Below are 17349 nucleotides of genomic sequence, written 5' to 3' on the forward strand. Positions count from 1 at the left end.
TTGTATAAAAATAACTATCAAGGGGCTGGGAGCATAGCCTAGTGGTAGAATGCTTGCCTATCATGCATGAAGACCAGGGTTCAATTCCTCAGTACCACATACACAGTAAAAGCCACAAGTGAGTCTGTAGCTCAAGTGGTAGAGCGCTAGCCTTGAGGAATGCCCAAGGATAGTGCTCACTCAGGCCCTGCGTCCAAGCCCCAGGACTGACAAATAAATAAATATATCAATCAATAAATAAATAATAAACAAACATCAAGAATCTGAAGTTATTTTCTGAAATAATACATTTACAGCAAACAATAAGAACTTCATGAGAGATAGGAAAACACCTCTAGGGAACTTATAGGTGGCATATTCTTTTTTCTGAGACCAGATATAGTAATAATACAAACTCTTTAAATGATCACCCATATATTCATGTGTGATCACAATTAAATCTCCTGATAACTCATGACATAGGTATCATTGACCTTTTCTTTATAAATAAAGAATAAAAATGAGTGGATTGGGAATATGTTTGGCTATTATCAAAGCACACTTAGTAAAAGGCAGCAAAGGACGGGTTCTAGATCTGTGTAACCCCAAATCTGAATTTTTCTCTGCGATTCTCTAGATGGATTCACTTTATGTAGCGCTAGAAAAAGGGAGAGTGTTTCTGGGTTTGAGTACATATTTTACCACTCCTTTACTAAATTTGAGCTAATCTACTCTGTCCCTCTCTCTAGGTATTTTTCTGGGTATCTGTTTTGGTCTTTTTTTCTCTCTCTCCATTTCTTTTTCTCTCTTCTCTCTGTTTCTGTGTTTCTCTTTCATTCTCTCTGTCTCTCAATCTTAGTGTTTCCGAAGCTAAATATAGAGGAATGGACTTCAACTTTCAGTCCGTAATTGCTGGCCTTCGCTTGCTGAGCTTTCCTTAGTGCTTCCCCCGTGGTTTTGGTCACTTCAGTCCACTGGCTCTGAATGCAAATGTTGACCCCAGATCAATAATGAAAAGGAGCACTCTATGCTGGCCTTGGGCGCTCACTCAACCATCTTTCTCTTGAATGTAGTAATCTTCGGTATATAAATGAGGCGCTAACAACAAAATTCAAGGCACAATGTTAAATTCCCCACTAATCCTGCAGAGAGGGTGATTTCAAGTTTTGAGCATGATGATTGATCCTATTTGACATGATCAGTCTTGAATGGGTAAGTGTCATAGTGGGTAAGATGTCTCCATTGATGGACTCACCTTGAAGTCCCCAGAAATGCATCAATGGTGCCCAGCTTTTGAAGGGGCACACCAGAGCTTCAACACCAAATTCCTGGTGCAGGGAGCCACATTGGATGTACTTTTATTAATCTTCGAAACAAAAACAATACAAAAAAACCTCCAAAGCAAAAACTACAAGCATCTACAAGGGAAAATCTGTACCCTCTGCTCAGCCGTGCGGTGTGGTAGTTCAGAGGAGGCTCAGAGTGTTCCTGTGAGGAAACGGGCATGTTTAGACACAGCCCTACTCATGCCTGACCCGCTCAGAACAGAGGCTGCAACCATCTTGCTGGAGACAGTTGCCTCCTTTTGTGTTTCCACTAAAATACTGAGAGGGGTGTGTGTGTGTGTGTGTGTGTGTGCGCGCGTGCGTGCGTGTGTGCATATGTGTGTACGGTGGAAAACTGAAGTCAAATTGCTCAGAAGAACCACTTTTAGTTACCTGAAAATCTGACATTGGCCATACACTGAAATCTAGCCTGAGAGAATGGAGAGTAGATTGATTCAATTTAATCCCAGGAAGTTGACATTCTAGAGTTTAACTTGAGTCAGATTAGGTTCCAAGCTGAGGGCTCACTCCTGCAATCCTAATTATTCAGGAGGCTGAGATCTGAGGATTGAAGGTTTGAAATCATTCCAAGCAGACATATCCGTGAGTCTCTAATCTGCTATTCACCAACAAAAGCTAGCACTGGGAATGTGTCTTAACTGGTAGAGCATCAGCCTAGAAAGAAAATATTAAGCGAGAACAAAAGGCCTTGAGATCAAGCCTTAGTACAAACACACACATACACATGCACACACACACGCACACACACACACACACACACACACGTGTCAAATCATTTATGTACTTAAAGTTTCTTTTCCCCTACTTATGGGTAGTAATTAGTCTCCTGAGATATTGCACAAAGTTTAATGACTTCAAGACTAACTGATGCAGTTTACAGCATTCTTTCAAGAATCTGTGCAATCCAGAGAATTCTCACAGTGCCCTATATGGCAGATTATTGCTTAATTCTAAGTAGTTCAAATTTGAACAAAATGTCTTCATTTAATTACCAATAATAACTTCAAAGAAAAAGAATTCCAGTTTATCTTGCAAGAAAACCATCCCGAAACTATGAATTTCAAATATATATATATATATATATATATGCTTAACACAGTGTTCAGAAAATGTTAAATGATAACTTAAACAGGATTATAAACATTCACACAGTGAGACTAAAGGAAGACATTTCTAGGAGAGGATCACAAGGGCTTAATAGTTATGTGCATATAATCATATACTATGATGCTTATCAAAATGAATTCCAAGAAATGGAAATAAGTATTATTTTTAAGGTACTGTTTGCAATTTTTTGGTTCTGTTTTCTCCCTTTGCTATTGTTTTTCATATGTGTACTCTTTGGTGTTTTTGTAACTTTATCTGATTTGGAGAGGGGAGGGGATGCACAAAAAAGGCTGGAACAAAGGAAGAAATAATTCAACAGTGATATTCACTAGACACTTTGTTGTAAATGAACTATACATATATACAACTTGGGGTGGAGGGGAATCTGGAGGAGGGTGACACTGTTCAAAAAGAAATGCACTTATGATCTGCCTTAGATAACTGTAACCCAGTCTTTATATCACCTTGACAATAATTTTTTAAAAAGAAAAAAATATTGCTAAACACTGGAATATCATGAGAAACCAAAATATTGCTTTGGTTACCAGGTCCTTGAAGTCAGTTTCTGAGCCTCAGGGACTCCATAATTTTCTCTAAATCTAAGGAATATAGTTGTGTAAGACATTCAAAGGCATATGTAAAGTTCATCAAACCAAAAAACAGGTAGAGGCAACAAACAAAATAAGTGTGATTGGACACCTATTGCATAATGTCTTCTTTGACCCTTTTGCTTTAAGTGAAGTAAATTGGCTCCATTAACTGCTGTTGTATGATTGCTTCACATGATTCTCAAGGATTCTGAAACTCCATTCTCTATGTAACATTGAAGAGATGCTAAATGGGACGTTACATGACTTTCTGATTTTGCTAAAACAGAGTTAACTGAGGTAACCAAAATGGTTTGGTATTTTAAAACATCATCTCCCTAAGGGCTGGAATGTCCTCATCATTCCAACTTCTAACATTAAAGAGTATGAGTTTGCTTAGACTGGCTTTAGGGCATGTGGGATGGAAAGTTTGCTAGGTTCAAAAGTAGAGCCCAGGGGCTCCAATCACCTGACCTGGTCCTGAAGCCATGTCTGACCAGAATCTCTCCCTCCCTCTCCATTGGGAAGCATGTTCTTCCAGGGCTCTTCACCCCACCCATTTAAATAATACCTCCTTCACAAGGGAATAAAATAAAACTTCCTCTTTAACTGGTATTTATTTGGGTTTTTCACAGCATTCATTAAAGTATTTTCCCAAGACAACCTGTAGTAAAGAGCTCATTCCACCCCACCCCAAAATACCTACTTTCATAGGGACTCTCTAAAGAAGGCTCCGTATTTTAGAATCCAGGAAGCCACATAGCTGAAATATGAGTCTTTTTCATTCAGGACACTGTGGTAAAGAGTGAAGTCAGCTCACTCATAACCTGCTTATTGGAAGCAGAATGAGTGCTCATTGCTGAGCTTAACTGTCACCTCTCTGAAGCTTTCTTTGTCCTCAACCGACTCCCTTGTCTGAACCCAAGTGGCTTTTTCCTCTTACCTCCTTCACATTCCTCCTAGGTAGAGTTTACCTTGTTTTATTTCATGTTGATCATTTTGTCTGCACTGATTTTTGTTTCACCTGTTTTGGAACTCTTTAAAAACAGAGCTGAAACTTGATTCATCTTTGAGTACGTCTGTCCACCTACTACTGAGTAGCCACTGAAAAACAACTAGAGGAATGGATTTAAAAAAAAAATCACCAGAGGCTCACTATTCCACAGCTTTCCCTGTGACTATTCATCTTACCTATTTACAAAATGAAGTTGGCATTACATGTCTCTTGAGATAATTAGGTAGTTATATATGATTGCTAAATGCTTTAAGACCATAGAAATGCCAACCATGATTATAACCCTTCGAAACAATGGACTATATGGAGATCAAGTGGAAAAAAGATGACACATAACACTAATGCTTCTTGCTCAGCCCCTGTTTCTATTTCCACCCAACATCAGTTAGGAACTCAAAAGTAAAAACTTTTTACTTTTGAGGACTGAGACTGTTGAGGTAAAACAGTTATCAAATTTTATCCAGGATTTCCTCCTTGCTGACCTACCAGAGACCTGTCACTTTATTCATACCATATGAAATGACCTGAAGAAGAATCTTGTATGGTGAATATCTGGAACATTCAGATCTTCCTCTCCAGTAATATTGGCAGGAATGGACGCAACACAGGCATCTTGTCTGGTTGTTATATAAGATTTTTTAACCCAGAGGTGACCCCTGAATCGACGGTTCTCATGGCTCACATTATCCACTGTAAAGCAAGCCAGGATCAATGACTAGATTGTTCCAGACTTGACATTGTCTGGCCTCAGAGGTCAGCAGTGAGCCCTGAACATATCATGAGTTACCCAAGGGGAAAAAGGGGAGGGAGAACTCTCACAAGCAGGCATCTGCAGTTCTAGCCCAACAGTGAGCTCAAAGAGTAGTTGATGTGACTTGTCTCGATGTGTCTGAAGATATCACCCGGGTCCAAGACAAAACAGGTCCTGTGTCTCCTCTTGGAAGCGTTACACTCCCTGGGAGTAGAGGATTTGTGGGTGGGCTGCTGTAATGGTGTTAGGGAGGTCACTGCACATCACGGGCGTCTTAGCAGGAGGTGGAAACAGTAGAACCATCAACTGGGGGTTTGGAAATACTGCCAAATGGCTCCTGTTTTCCTAAAGAGTCCTCTGGCTGTGGGATCAGTTCAACTTTTCCCAGCTTTTCAGTCACCTCCAAATGTTTTCTGCCTTGGCATGGGAAGCTGGTGAGGTGGCATTCATCTTTCTTCCCTTGACGTCAGTGAGGGAGTTGTTCCCTGTGGCTGTCTTAGTGAAATAATTCAGCCTTCGTACTTCAATTAAAATTCATAGGTATATATTATTAAATGGTACTGACTCATTCCATGGCTTGTCTTCAGCTGAATGAGAGCCAAAAAAACTAAATACAAGAAACTGCATGAATGATGAAAAATACTTTTAAAACTAAGATTTCCTTGTCAGCTGAAAGGCTGTAAATAAAGAAGGCACTTCACATATCAAGGTATTACTTTGTTCTGTGGCAGTCTCTTCTCTAAAAGGAATCTATTTGCAACATTACTTCTGTCTTTGAGGGAGAGAAAGATGACACCTGACTAGAATCTTCTTCCTCTTCATGAGCTTCTTGAAAGCTGTACTGCGAGCTAGGTTGTGCTTTGCTGGGCACAAGAGGCTCACATTTCACATCCCGATTACTCTGGAAGTTGAGACCTGAGGATTATAGGTCAAAACTAGCCTAAGCAGACAAATCTGAGGTTTTTACCTCCAATTAACCAGCAAAAAGCTGGAAGTGGTGGTGTGCCTCAAATGTCAGAGCACTTGCCTTGAGCGAAAAAGTCAAATAAGAGCACAAGGCACTGAGCTTAAGTTGGACATTATGCAATCCATATTCAATCTATCACAGGAGAGGGCGTATATCATCACATATGATAGGAAAACACAAAGGAACTTGCTTGATTTCAGAAAACATAGCTTCTTTACAGGAATTAGTTCAGATTCAACAGGCCTAAGGGTATAAGCAGCAACCCTGGTTCTTGTTGACCCTCTTCTCTGGATCAAAATATTAGGCTTATAGTTCAGACGTGGTTTTGTGCTGAATTCATTGAACTCCTTCCCAAGTTTGACTTTCCTTCTTGCAAAATGGACACTAGAGCCCAAACCCAGAACTCCCTTTGACATGTCTGTGTGAACATGCATTTATAATAAGACGAGTGTAAAAGGTTTGTGAAGAGAACTTCTTTTGCACAAGAAGAGCACAGCCATCAAAACAAACGTTAGTTTTCTAAGTAATACAGCTAAAGAATCTTAGTCATACAAACAGGGCGTGCTAGCCTGGGCTCTGCATCTACCACTTCTGGGTGAATGGAAAAGAACACCCCTTCTGGACAGATCTGGTGAGGCAAATCTGTAGGTTAACATTGGCTAAATAGAAAAAAAAAATGAAGTCTTGTGCTTAAGTTCAAGTCCCATGGGCCCTTGGCCAGACATTCTTCCATAAGTATATCCAACAGCCTCTTCCTGCTCTAAGCCTATAAAGTGTAGGATTACTCATCATGGGCTTCCATTCTTAACCAAAGAGAAAAATGGAACTGAATTGCGGTTTCTGTGGCTTTCTTCAGTTCTCAGAGCCACAAGAAAATGCTGTGTGTTTTGCAAAAGGACACATTGGCATACAGATTGTGATTTCTGGGTTTGATTTTTTTAAGTCATCTACTGGCACTCCCTAAATACTTGAATGAAATTATGTATGGCTTGATGTGGAGGAGATTAACAACTAAATGCTCTGCTCTATACATGATGTTCTAGGTGGAAAGCAACGGGATTAACCAGCCGAACAGGAATCACTACTCCATGTTGTCAGCAAATGGCACAAGATGTGAATCTCACACAGCGGCGCAACTGGAGCCTTTATCCACTTTCTGTGGGACTGCAGGTCAGACGCTGCTGAAGTTCCTGCCTCTCCTGGGGTGTGCATTGCACCCAGGAAGTGAGAACTGCATGGAGCCAAACTGTGTTTTCTTTGTTGATGCCTTGTTGCCAGAAAACAGAAATTAGATCCTTGCCCGGATCTTCCTATTGGCACATCTGAATGCCAGTGAGAACTTCACAGTACAAGATGAAATAAACGACAATCTTCTTCAAATCTTGGGCCTCTTGAGTCCTAACATTGGATTTCAAGTTTCATAGTCATTGACATGTGGGATGAACCCACTAACAATTCTCCAAACATTAGCAGAAATGAAATTGGCTGTATCTTTTAACCATTTCTAGAATTCACATTGTTTTAGTTTTTGTTTGGTTTTGTTTTGTATCTTGAGCAAGAAAGGGGTTCTGGAAATGATTACAATAATCAGTGAAGTCATTTTCAGAAAAGGAAATCAAAGCCCAGAAAGGGACAGAAACTAGCTCCAGGTCACACAGCAGGGTAAAGCTGATAGGGTTGGGATTAGCATCTAATGTCCTTTCCTCTCTTCAAAGATGGAAATGCAATCAGGAGGTTTGGTGGAAAAAGCAGATGGCCAATAAATCACTGTGGCTGCAATTTTCATTTTCAAGGGGTGAGTGCTGTTACCAGTCCCTGTGATCTGACTTGTCAGAAAGTAAGTCTTACCAGTGCCCAGTAGGGAATAAGCAGTCTCCCGTGGTTCAAGGTGACACAAGTTCCCAGAAGTTAGAGCAATTGCTAAAGACAGTGAGTGACGTGAGACCCTTAGCATGGGATTGTATTTTCTCCCTGCTGAGATGCAGTAGATCAACCCTTGTCTTTCTGAACCATCTTCAACACTTTCAAAGCCCCTGTGGCTGTTAGCAAAATAGTCAAGGCCTAGCATTATTCCTGAGTTGTCCAGAGCCCCTGTAAAATCACAAACCAATACCCTGGTATACACAGAAGACATTGTGGGAAGCAGAAATAAAACCAGACCTCAAAATAAGAGTGTTCTTTTTTTTAATTAAATAATTCAGATGCAAGCACGGATGTTTCCGCTGGATAGCAGCAATGAAGAAGGAACACTTAGGTACAGGCAGAGATGGCTGGAATCACTCACACTCTTTTCTAAATACAAAATATCCCCTTTCTCAGGTGACAACCCCCCTCTGGAAGCCTGACATGGTGTGCCCAGCCAGAAGGGGTTAAAGGTTCTCTTCCAAAGTCACTGTAGTGACTTTCTATACTTTTTGTTGTGGTTGTTGTTGTTTTCACCTTTTCTTTCAGCAGGGACTCATTCTATATCTCTTGCTGGCCTCAAACTCACCTCCGTAGGTGCTGGGATTACAAGTGTGAATCACGATGCCTGTTCTAAATGGCACAACTCCATGTGGTCTTTTCCATAGCACAGTGGAGAAGAATTGCAACTTCCAGTGTATGTTTCTTGTCTGGGCTTCCCTGTCTTCCTCTGAGAGGTGCCTTCCTGGAGTCTGGGGTGGGGGTAGTGGTGGCCTCTGTCTTCTCAATACCTGAGGCAGTGTAGACTCTGCCTGAAGCGCCAAAGACCCAAAGCCAAGCCGATTCTAGAGGATCCAAGTGCATGGCTGTCAGGCCTAGAGAGAATAGAGAGGCAGAGAGGCCCTGGGCCAAAAAGGCCTGCACAAGTCAAGCCACACAGCTGTGCTTTTGCCAAGAACCAGCTGAGGCACTGGATTGTGTTTGAGGTGTGTGTCTGTGTTAGTGTGTGTGCGATGTGTGTGTGGTATGCATGGCACATATGTTGTGTGTGTAGGTGTGTTTGTATATGTGAATTCTGCATGTACAGTGTTGGCTGGCATGTTGGTATTTATTTTTATGCAGTATGTGTGGTGGTGGCATTTGTGTGTGGGAGTGTGTGTATAGTGTGTGTCTATGTGGTATGCATGTTTCTGTGTTCTTTGTGATGATACCCATGTGGTGTGTTTCTGTGTATGTGTTGTGGCATGTGTTGTTTATGACTCTTCGTGTGTGGTTGTGTGTGTGTGTGTGTGTGTGTGTGTGTGTGTGTGGTGTCTGTGTATGGGAAGAGGACTGGGTCTGGAGAGATGAACTCGTGAACTCCTAGAAACTCAAGCAGCATGGGGACACAGTCAGGGCAGCTGAAGGGTCGCTCTGGGACTTCTAGTAACTTGTTTACTTATATCATGGCTCTGTACAAAAATAAAACAGTTCTTCTAAGATGAACAATTTAAATAAATAGCTGATAGAAGCTTCTTTCTCCATGTTTTATAGCTCATCTCTGGGGTTCATATGCAGTTCATGCTTCCCTTGTTGTTCTCCGTCCAGAACTGCGATGACCTCATCAGCCTGTATCCGCTCCTGCACACACACACATACACAAAAAGACAATTGACACGTCTGTGTTAGCAGCAGAAAGCTCCGTCTCTGGGGCAGAGGCTCCTTGAGCTCTTCCAGCAGCAGCCATTTGAGCACTGAGTGGTGCTAATACCCACCAAGGGTTTAACAGGCATCATCCCCAGCCTGGCGTCTTCTGAAGACATTTCTATGTCCCCATTCCACTGCCTTCCAAGATTTCTTTTCTGCAGCCAGCTCTCCTGTTAGGTGAGCTTTTGTGATAAACCTTTTTCTAACTTTGTTAATTCATGGTCCTCTGATACTCCAGCATGGTTTGATGTTCAGAGACCACATACATCCTTCCATCATACCCCTGAGCCTCTTCTGCTCTTCCTCTTTCCATGTAACCACCTCCACAGCTCACTCAGTTGTCCTGAAAACCCAATCATGGTTTCTTGCATCTGGTAAGACCACTGACTGGATTCTGTTTCTGCCCCTCTGCCAAATTTCCTCAATATTGGCACTACTAATGTTTTAGACCAAATAATTATTTGTGGGGTGAGAGGGGGTTCTTCTAGGTGTTTTTAGGGTGTTAAGCAACATCTCTGGCATTTACTTACTGCAGGGAAACTAAATACTGCTAAGTTGGGACAGCCTAAAATGTCTCCATATATTGTCACATGTCCCCTAGGGGATGGTGTGTCCCCTCTTGAGTGCCCCTGGTTGAGGTGATCAGCATTGTGTAATTCAGGACTTCACATGTCCCCAGACTGCTAAATCCCCTCTTCTTCTTCTCATCCACATGCTGGAAGTAGAACGAGCTTAGTGATCTCCTGCACCCTCCAGCCTCCTGAGGTCCAATGCAGCCTCCTATATGCCCAGCTCCAGCTTTTCACATCTCCCACCTGCTCTGTCCTAGTACAGAGCCATCCTTTGGATCCAGAGATTGCTAGACCCAAGGAAGCCTCTGAGGGAGGCACAAGAGCCCTTCACCAGTTAGCATCAAATTCACATTAAAAACCATTTACTGAGGGGCATCTGGGTTGGTTCCATATCTTAACTATGGTAAACAATGCTGCAGTGTGAACGTGGTGGTGCTGGTAGTTTTTGTATGCCCCTGTTTCTGGACATTTGGGTAAATGCCCTGGAGTGGGATTATGGATCATAGAGGAGCTCTGTGTTTAGTCTTTTGAGGAAGCTCCATACTGCTTTCCATAGTGGTTGAATGAGTTTACACTCCTACCAACAGTGTAGTATTAATCCCCCCTGGCCACCAGCATTGGTTGTTATTAGCTTTCTTGATTATGATCATTCTAAGTGGAGTGAGGGGAATCTCAGAGTTGTTTTGATTTGCATTTCTTTTATGGCCAGAGATGTTGAGCATTTCTTCATGTGTCTGTTTATCATTCTTATTTCCTCTTCAGATAAGTCTATCGTTAAGTGTTTAGCCCACCTTTTGATGTGGTGGTTGTTTCTTTGAGGGTTTGGCCCCAGTGGAGTTTGATTTATAAGTTCAGGTGTGCTAGGCAAATGTTGACTCTGTGTGCCATCTCTCCATCCCTTTTTACCTTTATTTTATTTCTCAGATTAGATCTTGTATTTTTTGCCCATACCAGGACTCAAGCTTGGTATCTGATAGTTCTCCTCCTTGTCAAATGTTTTACCAGTTAATCCACCCTTCTAGCCCCTTATACTTTCTATATGGCTAAAATCACAAGTGTGAGTCACCATACCTTGTTTATTTGTTTGTTTGTTTCAGTAGGTCATGGGGTTTGAACATGGGGCCTCACTGCTATCCTTAAGCTCTTTTGCTCAAGGCTAGTGCTCTACCACTTTGAACCACAGCACCACTTCTGATTTTCTGGTGGTTAATTGGAGATTAGAGTCTAATAAACTTTCCTACTTGGGCTGGATTTGAATGGCAGTCCTCAGATCACAACCTCTTGAGTAGCTGGTAATATAGGTGAGAGCCAGCAGAACTGGCTTAATACCTTACTTATTTATTCAGACAAGGTCTTACTAACTTCTTGCCTGGTCTGGCCTGAAGTCACAATAGATATTATTTCTTCCTGCTGAGTATCTGGGGATTCATATGTGCCCTACCAATCTGGCATAAAATTCACAGTTCTTAATGACCGAGTATAATGTGATGCCTGACTCTTCTGCATTCTTTATCCATACCCCTCTCTCTGGCACACATATTCAGACACTCTGACCTCCTCTAAATATTTTGGATTGTATTCATGTCTGCTAGGAATTGAACTGAAGATGTACCAGATAATTTCTTTTGTTGTTGTTGTTGGGGTAATGTACAGAGTGGCTACATTTGCCAGGTAGTATGCACATTACTTCTCACACATTGATACCCCTTCTAATGTTTTTGTCCCCATTTCCCTCCCTCACCCCCTACCAATCATCTTATTTTCCCCCTTCAGTTTCCTATTTCAAATAAACAAATAAATATACATATAATATACCAGGTAACAAAGTCAGATACAGTAACAATAAGAGATTAACCAAAGGGCAAAATCAGGGAAGAGAAATAATACAGTACATTAAGAACAACAAACACAAGATAAAGCTCATTTCCATATCCTAGAGATCCTTTCATTTAGCCTCATCCTATATGACCTTATGTACCTACATTTCGAGCTATTGTGATCCTCTACTAGGAGAGTCCTAGATGTGTATTAATTGTTATAAATAAGGGAAAACATTGAGCCTATGTTCCTCTGGGTTTGGCTTACTTCACTTAATATGATTTTTTTCCAAGTCTTTCCATTTCCTTACAAATGGGATGATGCCATTCTTTCTGATGGCAGCATAGAATTCCACTGTGTATAAATAGCACATCTTCTTGTCCAGTCATCTACTGAAAGGTATCTGGGTTGCTTCCATATCTTCGCTATAGTAAATAGTGCTGCAATGAACATTGTTATGTTAGTGGTTTTAGTATGTACTTGTTTCTGGACATTTGGATAAAGGCCAGGGAGTGGAATTGCTGGGTTATAAGGGAGCTCTATGTTTAGACTTTTGAGGAACTGCCGTAATTGCTTTCCACAATTGTTGAATGAGTTTATAGTCCTACCACCAGTGTAATAGCCATCTTTCCTGGCCACATCCCTGCCAGCATCTGTTGTCATTAGATTTCTTGATCATGGCCATTCTAACTGGAGTGAGGTGGAATCTCAAAGTTGTTTTGATTTGCATTTCTTAAGCTCTTGTTTTAACAATTACTAACACACTATTCCCTCCCTCCTTTCTTCTTTCCCTCATTTCCTTCATTTTTGGGGTGTGTGGCTCTACTAGGATTTAAACTTGAGGCCTAGCAAGCACAGTACCTTTCGAGACATGTTCCCAGACCTCTTTGGTGAGAGTTTATTTTTCATATATGGTTCCAGGTTTTTACTAGGGGTTATATTCAAGCTTCAAGCCCACCTAGCTGTATTAAAATATGCACCACCAAGCCTGGTATATGTGAGACCAATGCCTTGCTTACATTTTCCCCCATTTCAGCACTGAATTGTAATCCTCCTAAGTCTGCCTCCTAAGTAGCTAAGATTCTAAGAGTGAGACTCCGTAGTTGTTTTTTATTTTATTTTCCACATACTACTTATTACTCACAGAATATTTCTGAATTATTTGTCTGTCTCTTTTCTCTACAATGTTAGCTCCAAAACTGTAGGAAATTTCATCTTTCTACTCACTGCCATACTGCCATACTTCTAATGTCTACAAAAGCTACTGAATTTTGTAAGAGCTCATATATATATATATATATATATATATATATATATATATATGAGCTGAAAAATCTGTGAGACCCCACCTTTAATTAACCAGTGTGTGTGGGGGGGGGTGGAGAGAAACAAATTGGAAATATGGCTCAAGTGATAGGATAGCCAAGTGAGAGCTCAAGGTCCTGAGTTAAAGTTTCAGTGCAGAAGGAGGGAGAAGAGAAGAAAGAACAAGAAGAGGAAGAGGAAGAGGATGAGCAAGAGGAAGGATACTCTCATGAAGGGAAGAAATAAGAGAGCAGAAATTGATTCATTTCAAGCCTCCAATACCTTTGTGTCCTTGAACATGTATGTTACCAAATATTCATGAGATCTGCCCACAGAGAAACTTGACTGACTGGCTCTCTCCTGGCTAAAAGATCCAAAAGAAGCAACGGCATTGAAGCCATAAACTTCACCTGGAGAGTTTTTAAAATTTGCTATTTAGATAAGAGCCCAAGTCAACTAAATCATTCAGACTCTCAGTATTTTGTAAAGAAATCCAGTTGAGTTGCAAAGCCAGGGAATCACTGAATAGGCTAAAATTTCCCATCATGTCTCCATTTGGCCACTAGATGTCGCCAATCACCAGGTTTGGACTTCCGTATTATTTATTTGTACTTTTCTATCGTAGGGATTTTGTTGTTGTTGTTGTTTCTTTTATTTTTTCTTTCTTTCTTTTTTTAGGCATTGATATTTCCTGGTTAGGAAGGAACAGAGAGCTTCGTTTTTGCTACTTCACTTTGGCAGAACAATGGTTCAGAGAGAATGATGAGTCCATAATGGTGAATTCACCTGGTGAATGAGTACTGAGACAGTGAGGCAATGTTTTAACCATCTATGATCTTCACAATCTATTCATTTACGTGAGTACCTCAGTCACTCTAACATGAGTGGTTACAGGTATTGAGAAATACAAGGAAATAAAAGAAGCCCTGGTGAGGGGGAATGCTTAGTGCCACTTGATGCTTTCAGGAGTCTAGACCTTTAAAGACTTCTTTCTCTTTCCATGTGAGGCTGCTGTGACTGAGCTCCCATGAGATTTTCTGGATTTCTCCACTGGGAGATACTTAAGGTTGTTTATTTCCTGCCCTCCCTTAGGCAGGGGAACTCACAGGCTCCTTTTCATTCACCCCTGATCCACAAGAGCCTATCTAAATGTTTCCTCTGCACACAAGGGAAGTTGTCTATACACTGTCAAGTATATCAAAAGAATATTCAGAGACTAGGAGAAAACTTTCCAGTTTTGATGGTGGCGAGTCTATGAGAACAAAAGATCCTTTTTAAAGAATTTTCTGATGAAATGGGATTCCATTTAGGGATTTTAAAGAGGTAAGTTAGACTTAATATTACTTTAAGAATAGGATTTCTGGAGAAGATCGGAAGTCGATGGTGGTGATCTGAGCCATGAGGCTTCAGCTGCAACTTCAATGTTTCTGGTCAGGCAGCTTCCTCAACTTCATGGGGCAGACAACTGAGCTCAGTGGTGGGGATGGAACTCTGGCTTGCTTGTACAGTGGACCCAGAGATCTCTTTCCTTTCAGGCTTCCATCTTTGGGTCTTCATTCAACCTAATTGCAGGTAGAGACTATGCTTTCTGAACAGGGGTGTCCCACAGGGTAAGAGCAGACTGTCTTATTTAATCTATCCTCAGCCACTTTAAATATTATATTATTTCAATGTTATTTTAAAGCTAGCATTAATATTTAACTAAATTTTAACACATGATTCAATGGTACTAATAAGCAATAAATGTAATGCTATTTAATATTATATTACTTTGATATCATTTTAATATTTTTGCTGTTAATATTTTAGTACATAAAATTAAACATCTTATGCAATTAAATTTTTACATGGATTTTAGTATTTTAAAATTAAATTAATTTTTCATATGTTTAAGTAATAAAATGTCTTCTTTCATGGCTTGTAATCCTATTCCATATGTGTTCCATAAAGAACACACACAAATATGTGTGTGTGCATGTGCACCTGTACTAGAATTTGAATTTAGGGTCATCTCACTTAGCATTTTTTGTCCACTGCAGGTGTTTTACCATGTGTCATGCCTGTACTTCTGTTGTTGATTTTTGTTTTGGGGTGGGGGTTGTTATAGGTAATTGGAGATAAAAGTCTTTAGGATTTATCTGCCCCATCTATCTTAAAACCATGATTCTCAGGCCCCAAATTCTGGAGAAACTAAAATCATGGGGTAAGCTCCCAGTGCTCGGCTTCAGTGCTCTTCTAATAGAAAATATCATGGTCTTTCTGTGACCAAGAGGGAGGCACACTTTTCTATGGATGCTCCACTGCTTGTGAGTTCAGAAATGACTGGTGAGTGTGAACACTATTTCTCCAACAGCTTCATGACTACAGCTAGAACTCTATGGGTTAAGAAACACCTTTGAGCTAAGATAGGGAACTGACCCAGATTCCTCTCAGTACATGAATGGATCACACCATGGAATTCTATGTTACCATCAGAATGTCATCGCCACATTTGTAACAGAATGGAAAGACTTGGAAAAAATCATATTAAGTGAAGTAAGCCAGACTCAAAGGAACATAGGCTGCATGGTTCCCTCCTTTGTAATAATTAGTATATGTATATGACTCTTCTAGCAGAGGATCATAATAGCTCAAAACCTATATACATATGGCCATATAGGATGAGAGTAAACAAAATGAACTCCAGGATTTGGAAATAAAAAGTTTATCTTTGTGATTGTTGTTCTTAATGTACTATGAGAAGGTATTTCTTTTTCCTTCTTTTCCCCTTAAGGTTTATCTCATGTATGTATCTGACTTAGGTTCCTGGTATATTGTACATATGTTTATTTGTTTATTTGACAAAGAGAAGGTAAGGGAAAAACAAGATGTATGGGAGGGGATGGGGGAAGGAAAGTGAGTGAAAAACGTGGGAAGGGGTGACAATGTTCAAGAAGTAATGTACCCACTACCTGATGAATGTAATTGTGACCTCTCTGTACCTCACCACAACAATAAATGAAATTAAAAACAAAAGAATCGCCTTCACAGCCCCTCTTCTTTTCCTCACAACTCCATTACAAAAGCTGGATGTGCAATCAGTAAGTCAGAATTAGGAAAAACTGGATTAGAACCATGTTGTGTGGCTTAGAAAATGATGGCAGGAAATGATGACAGGTAATTTTCTGACACAAACTAGACAGAATTCTGTGAGTGTGTTGTCCTAATCTGGAGTCTGTGTGGGGTTAGGAAGTTGAAGGGCTCGTTGGATGGGCCTGTTTGCAAACAGGTCGTCCTGCCCTTCTGATGTGTGTGGACTCACCAGCTCTCTGTACAGTGGGTCCAGGGTAAACCACAGGGCCACGGCACACCTCTGGCCTTTGGTGACTGCCTTCACGCCGTGTGGGTTCTCTCCTCCCGATGAGAAGCTGATCATGCGCCCACACTTGGGTTTTATTGAGGCCTGAAAAAAGAAAGTCAAAAAAAGGCTGTCAATCCTCTATCCCGAACATTTCCCTCTGGGAACTTGTATATGAAGCCTGGAATCACAGCAACACAAAATGAACAAACCAATAATAGAATCCTGAGGTGGAAAGAGCATAGATCGTTTTGATTTTTGTTACCCATAAAAGTAAGATAATACATAAAATAACAGCTCTTAAGACCAAGGTGTATTACAGCACAGTAATGTCTCTATATGTTGTGATGATGACCTGCACATTCCAGGAGGGATAAAATCTCTTCCAAGTCACTTGCATGGCTTTAACATTGGCCCAGCATCTGGGCATACTAAGATAGGCACATCAATAAAGAAATCAAGAGGACATGAGTACCAGCAAAGCTTTGTTACTTGTCTGTAATGTGTTCACATGCCTGTAACCTTTGCCAATTCCTTAATTTGACATCAACAGCTGTCTATAGTTTTCACAACAGAACACTTTTGAAATGCCAAGTGTAATTCCTCATGACACATTATGCCCCTCACAGCCTTATGCCCAGCACGGCTTGACTACCCCTGTGCCCTTGAGGTGACCTGCTCCACTGACTCCAGGTACTTGGAGGTGATTGACATGGTACTTCAATGCTTGTGTGCCGCAGGTAATGCTGTCCACTGATGTTTAGATAGAGACAAGCAGCAAGGGGGTAAATAGACATGGCTGGCAGCTGTCTGCTAGAGTAGAAGATGAACAAACAGGTCCTTCTGGCAGCTGGATGATAGGGGCCATAGCTTTGTGCTTGAAAAAGAGTCCTGTGGAAGGTGAGAACATTTTTCTCTTCCTAAGGGAAATACTAAGACCGTGCTCTTACCCTAGGAGAACTGAGAAAGGTCGAATA

At 40.9% G+C, this 17349-nt stretch overlaps 1 protein-coding gene across 1 annotated transcript in view; it reads right to left on the bottom strand.

The window, feature by feature from the left end:
* Positions 1-7940: 7940 nt before the first annotated feature.
* Positions 7941-17349, bottom strand: part of P3h2 (prolyl 3-hydroxylase 2) — a 157666-nt gene continuing 148257 nt past the window's right edge. The window contains exons 14-15 of the mRNA XM_090343852.1: positions 16337-16477; positions 7941-9274 (exon numbers count right to left, since the gene is read on the bottom strand). Coding sequence (XP_090199978.1) covers positions 9182-9274; positions 16337-16477 — 234 coding nt within the window. The 3' untranslated portion in view covers positions 7941-9181. The remainder of the gene's footprint in view (positions 9275-16336; positions 16478-17349) is intronic.

This window comes from Megascapheus bottae, chromosome 1, assembly GCF_031878675.1.
Source record: "Megascapheus bottae isolate mThoBot1 chromosome 1, mThoBot2.hap1, whole genome shotgun sequence".
Classification (NCBI taxonomy): domain Eukaryota; kingdom Metazoa; phylum Chordata; class Mammalia; order Rodentia; family Geomyidae; genus Megascapheus; species Megascapheus bottae.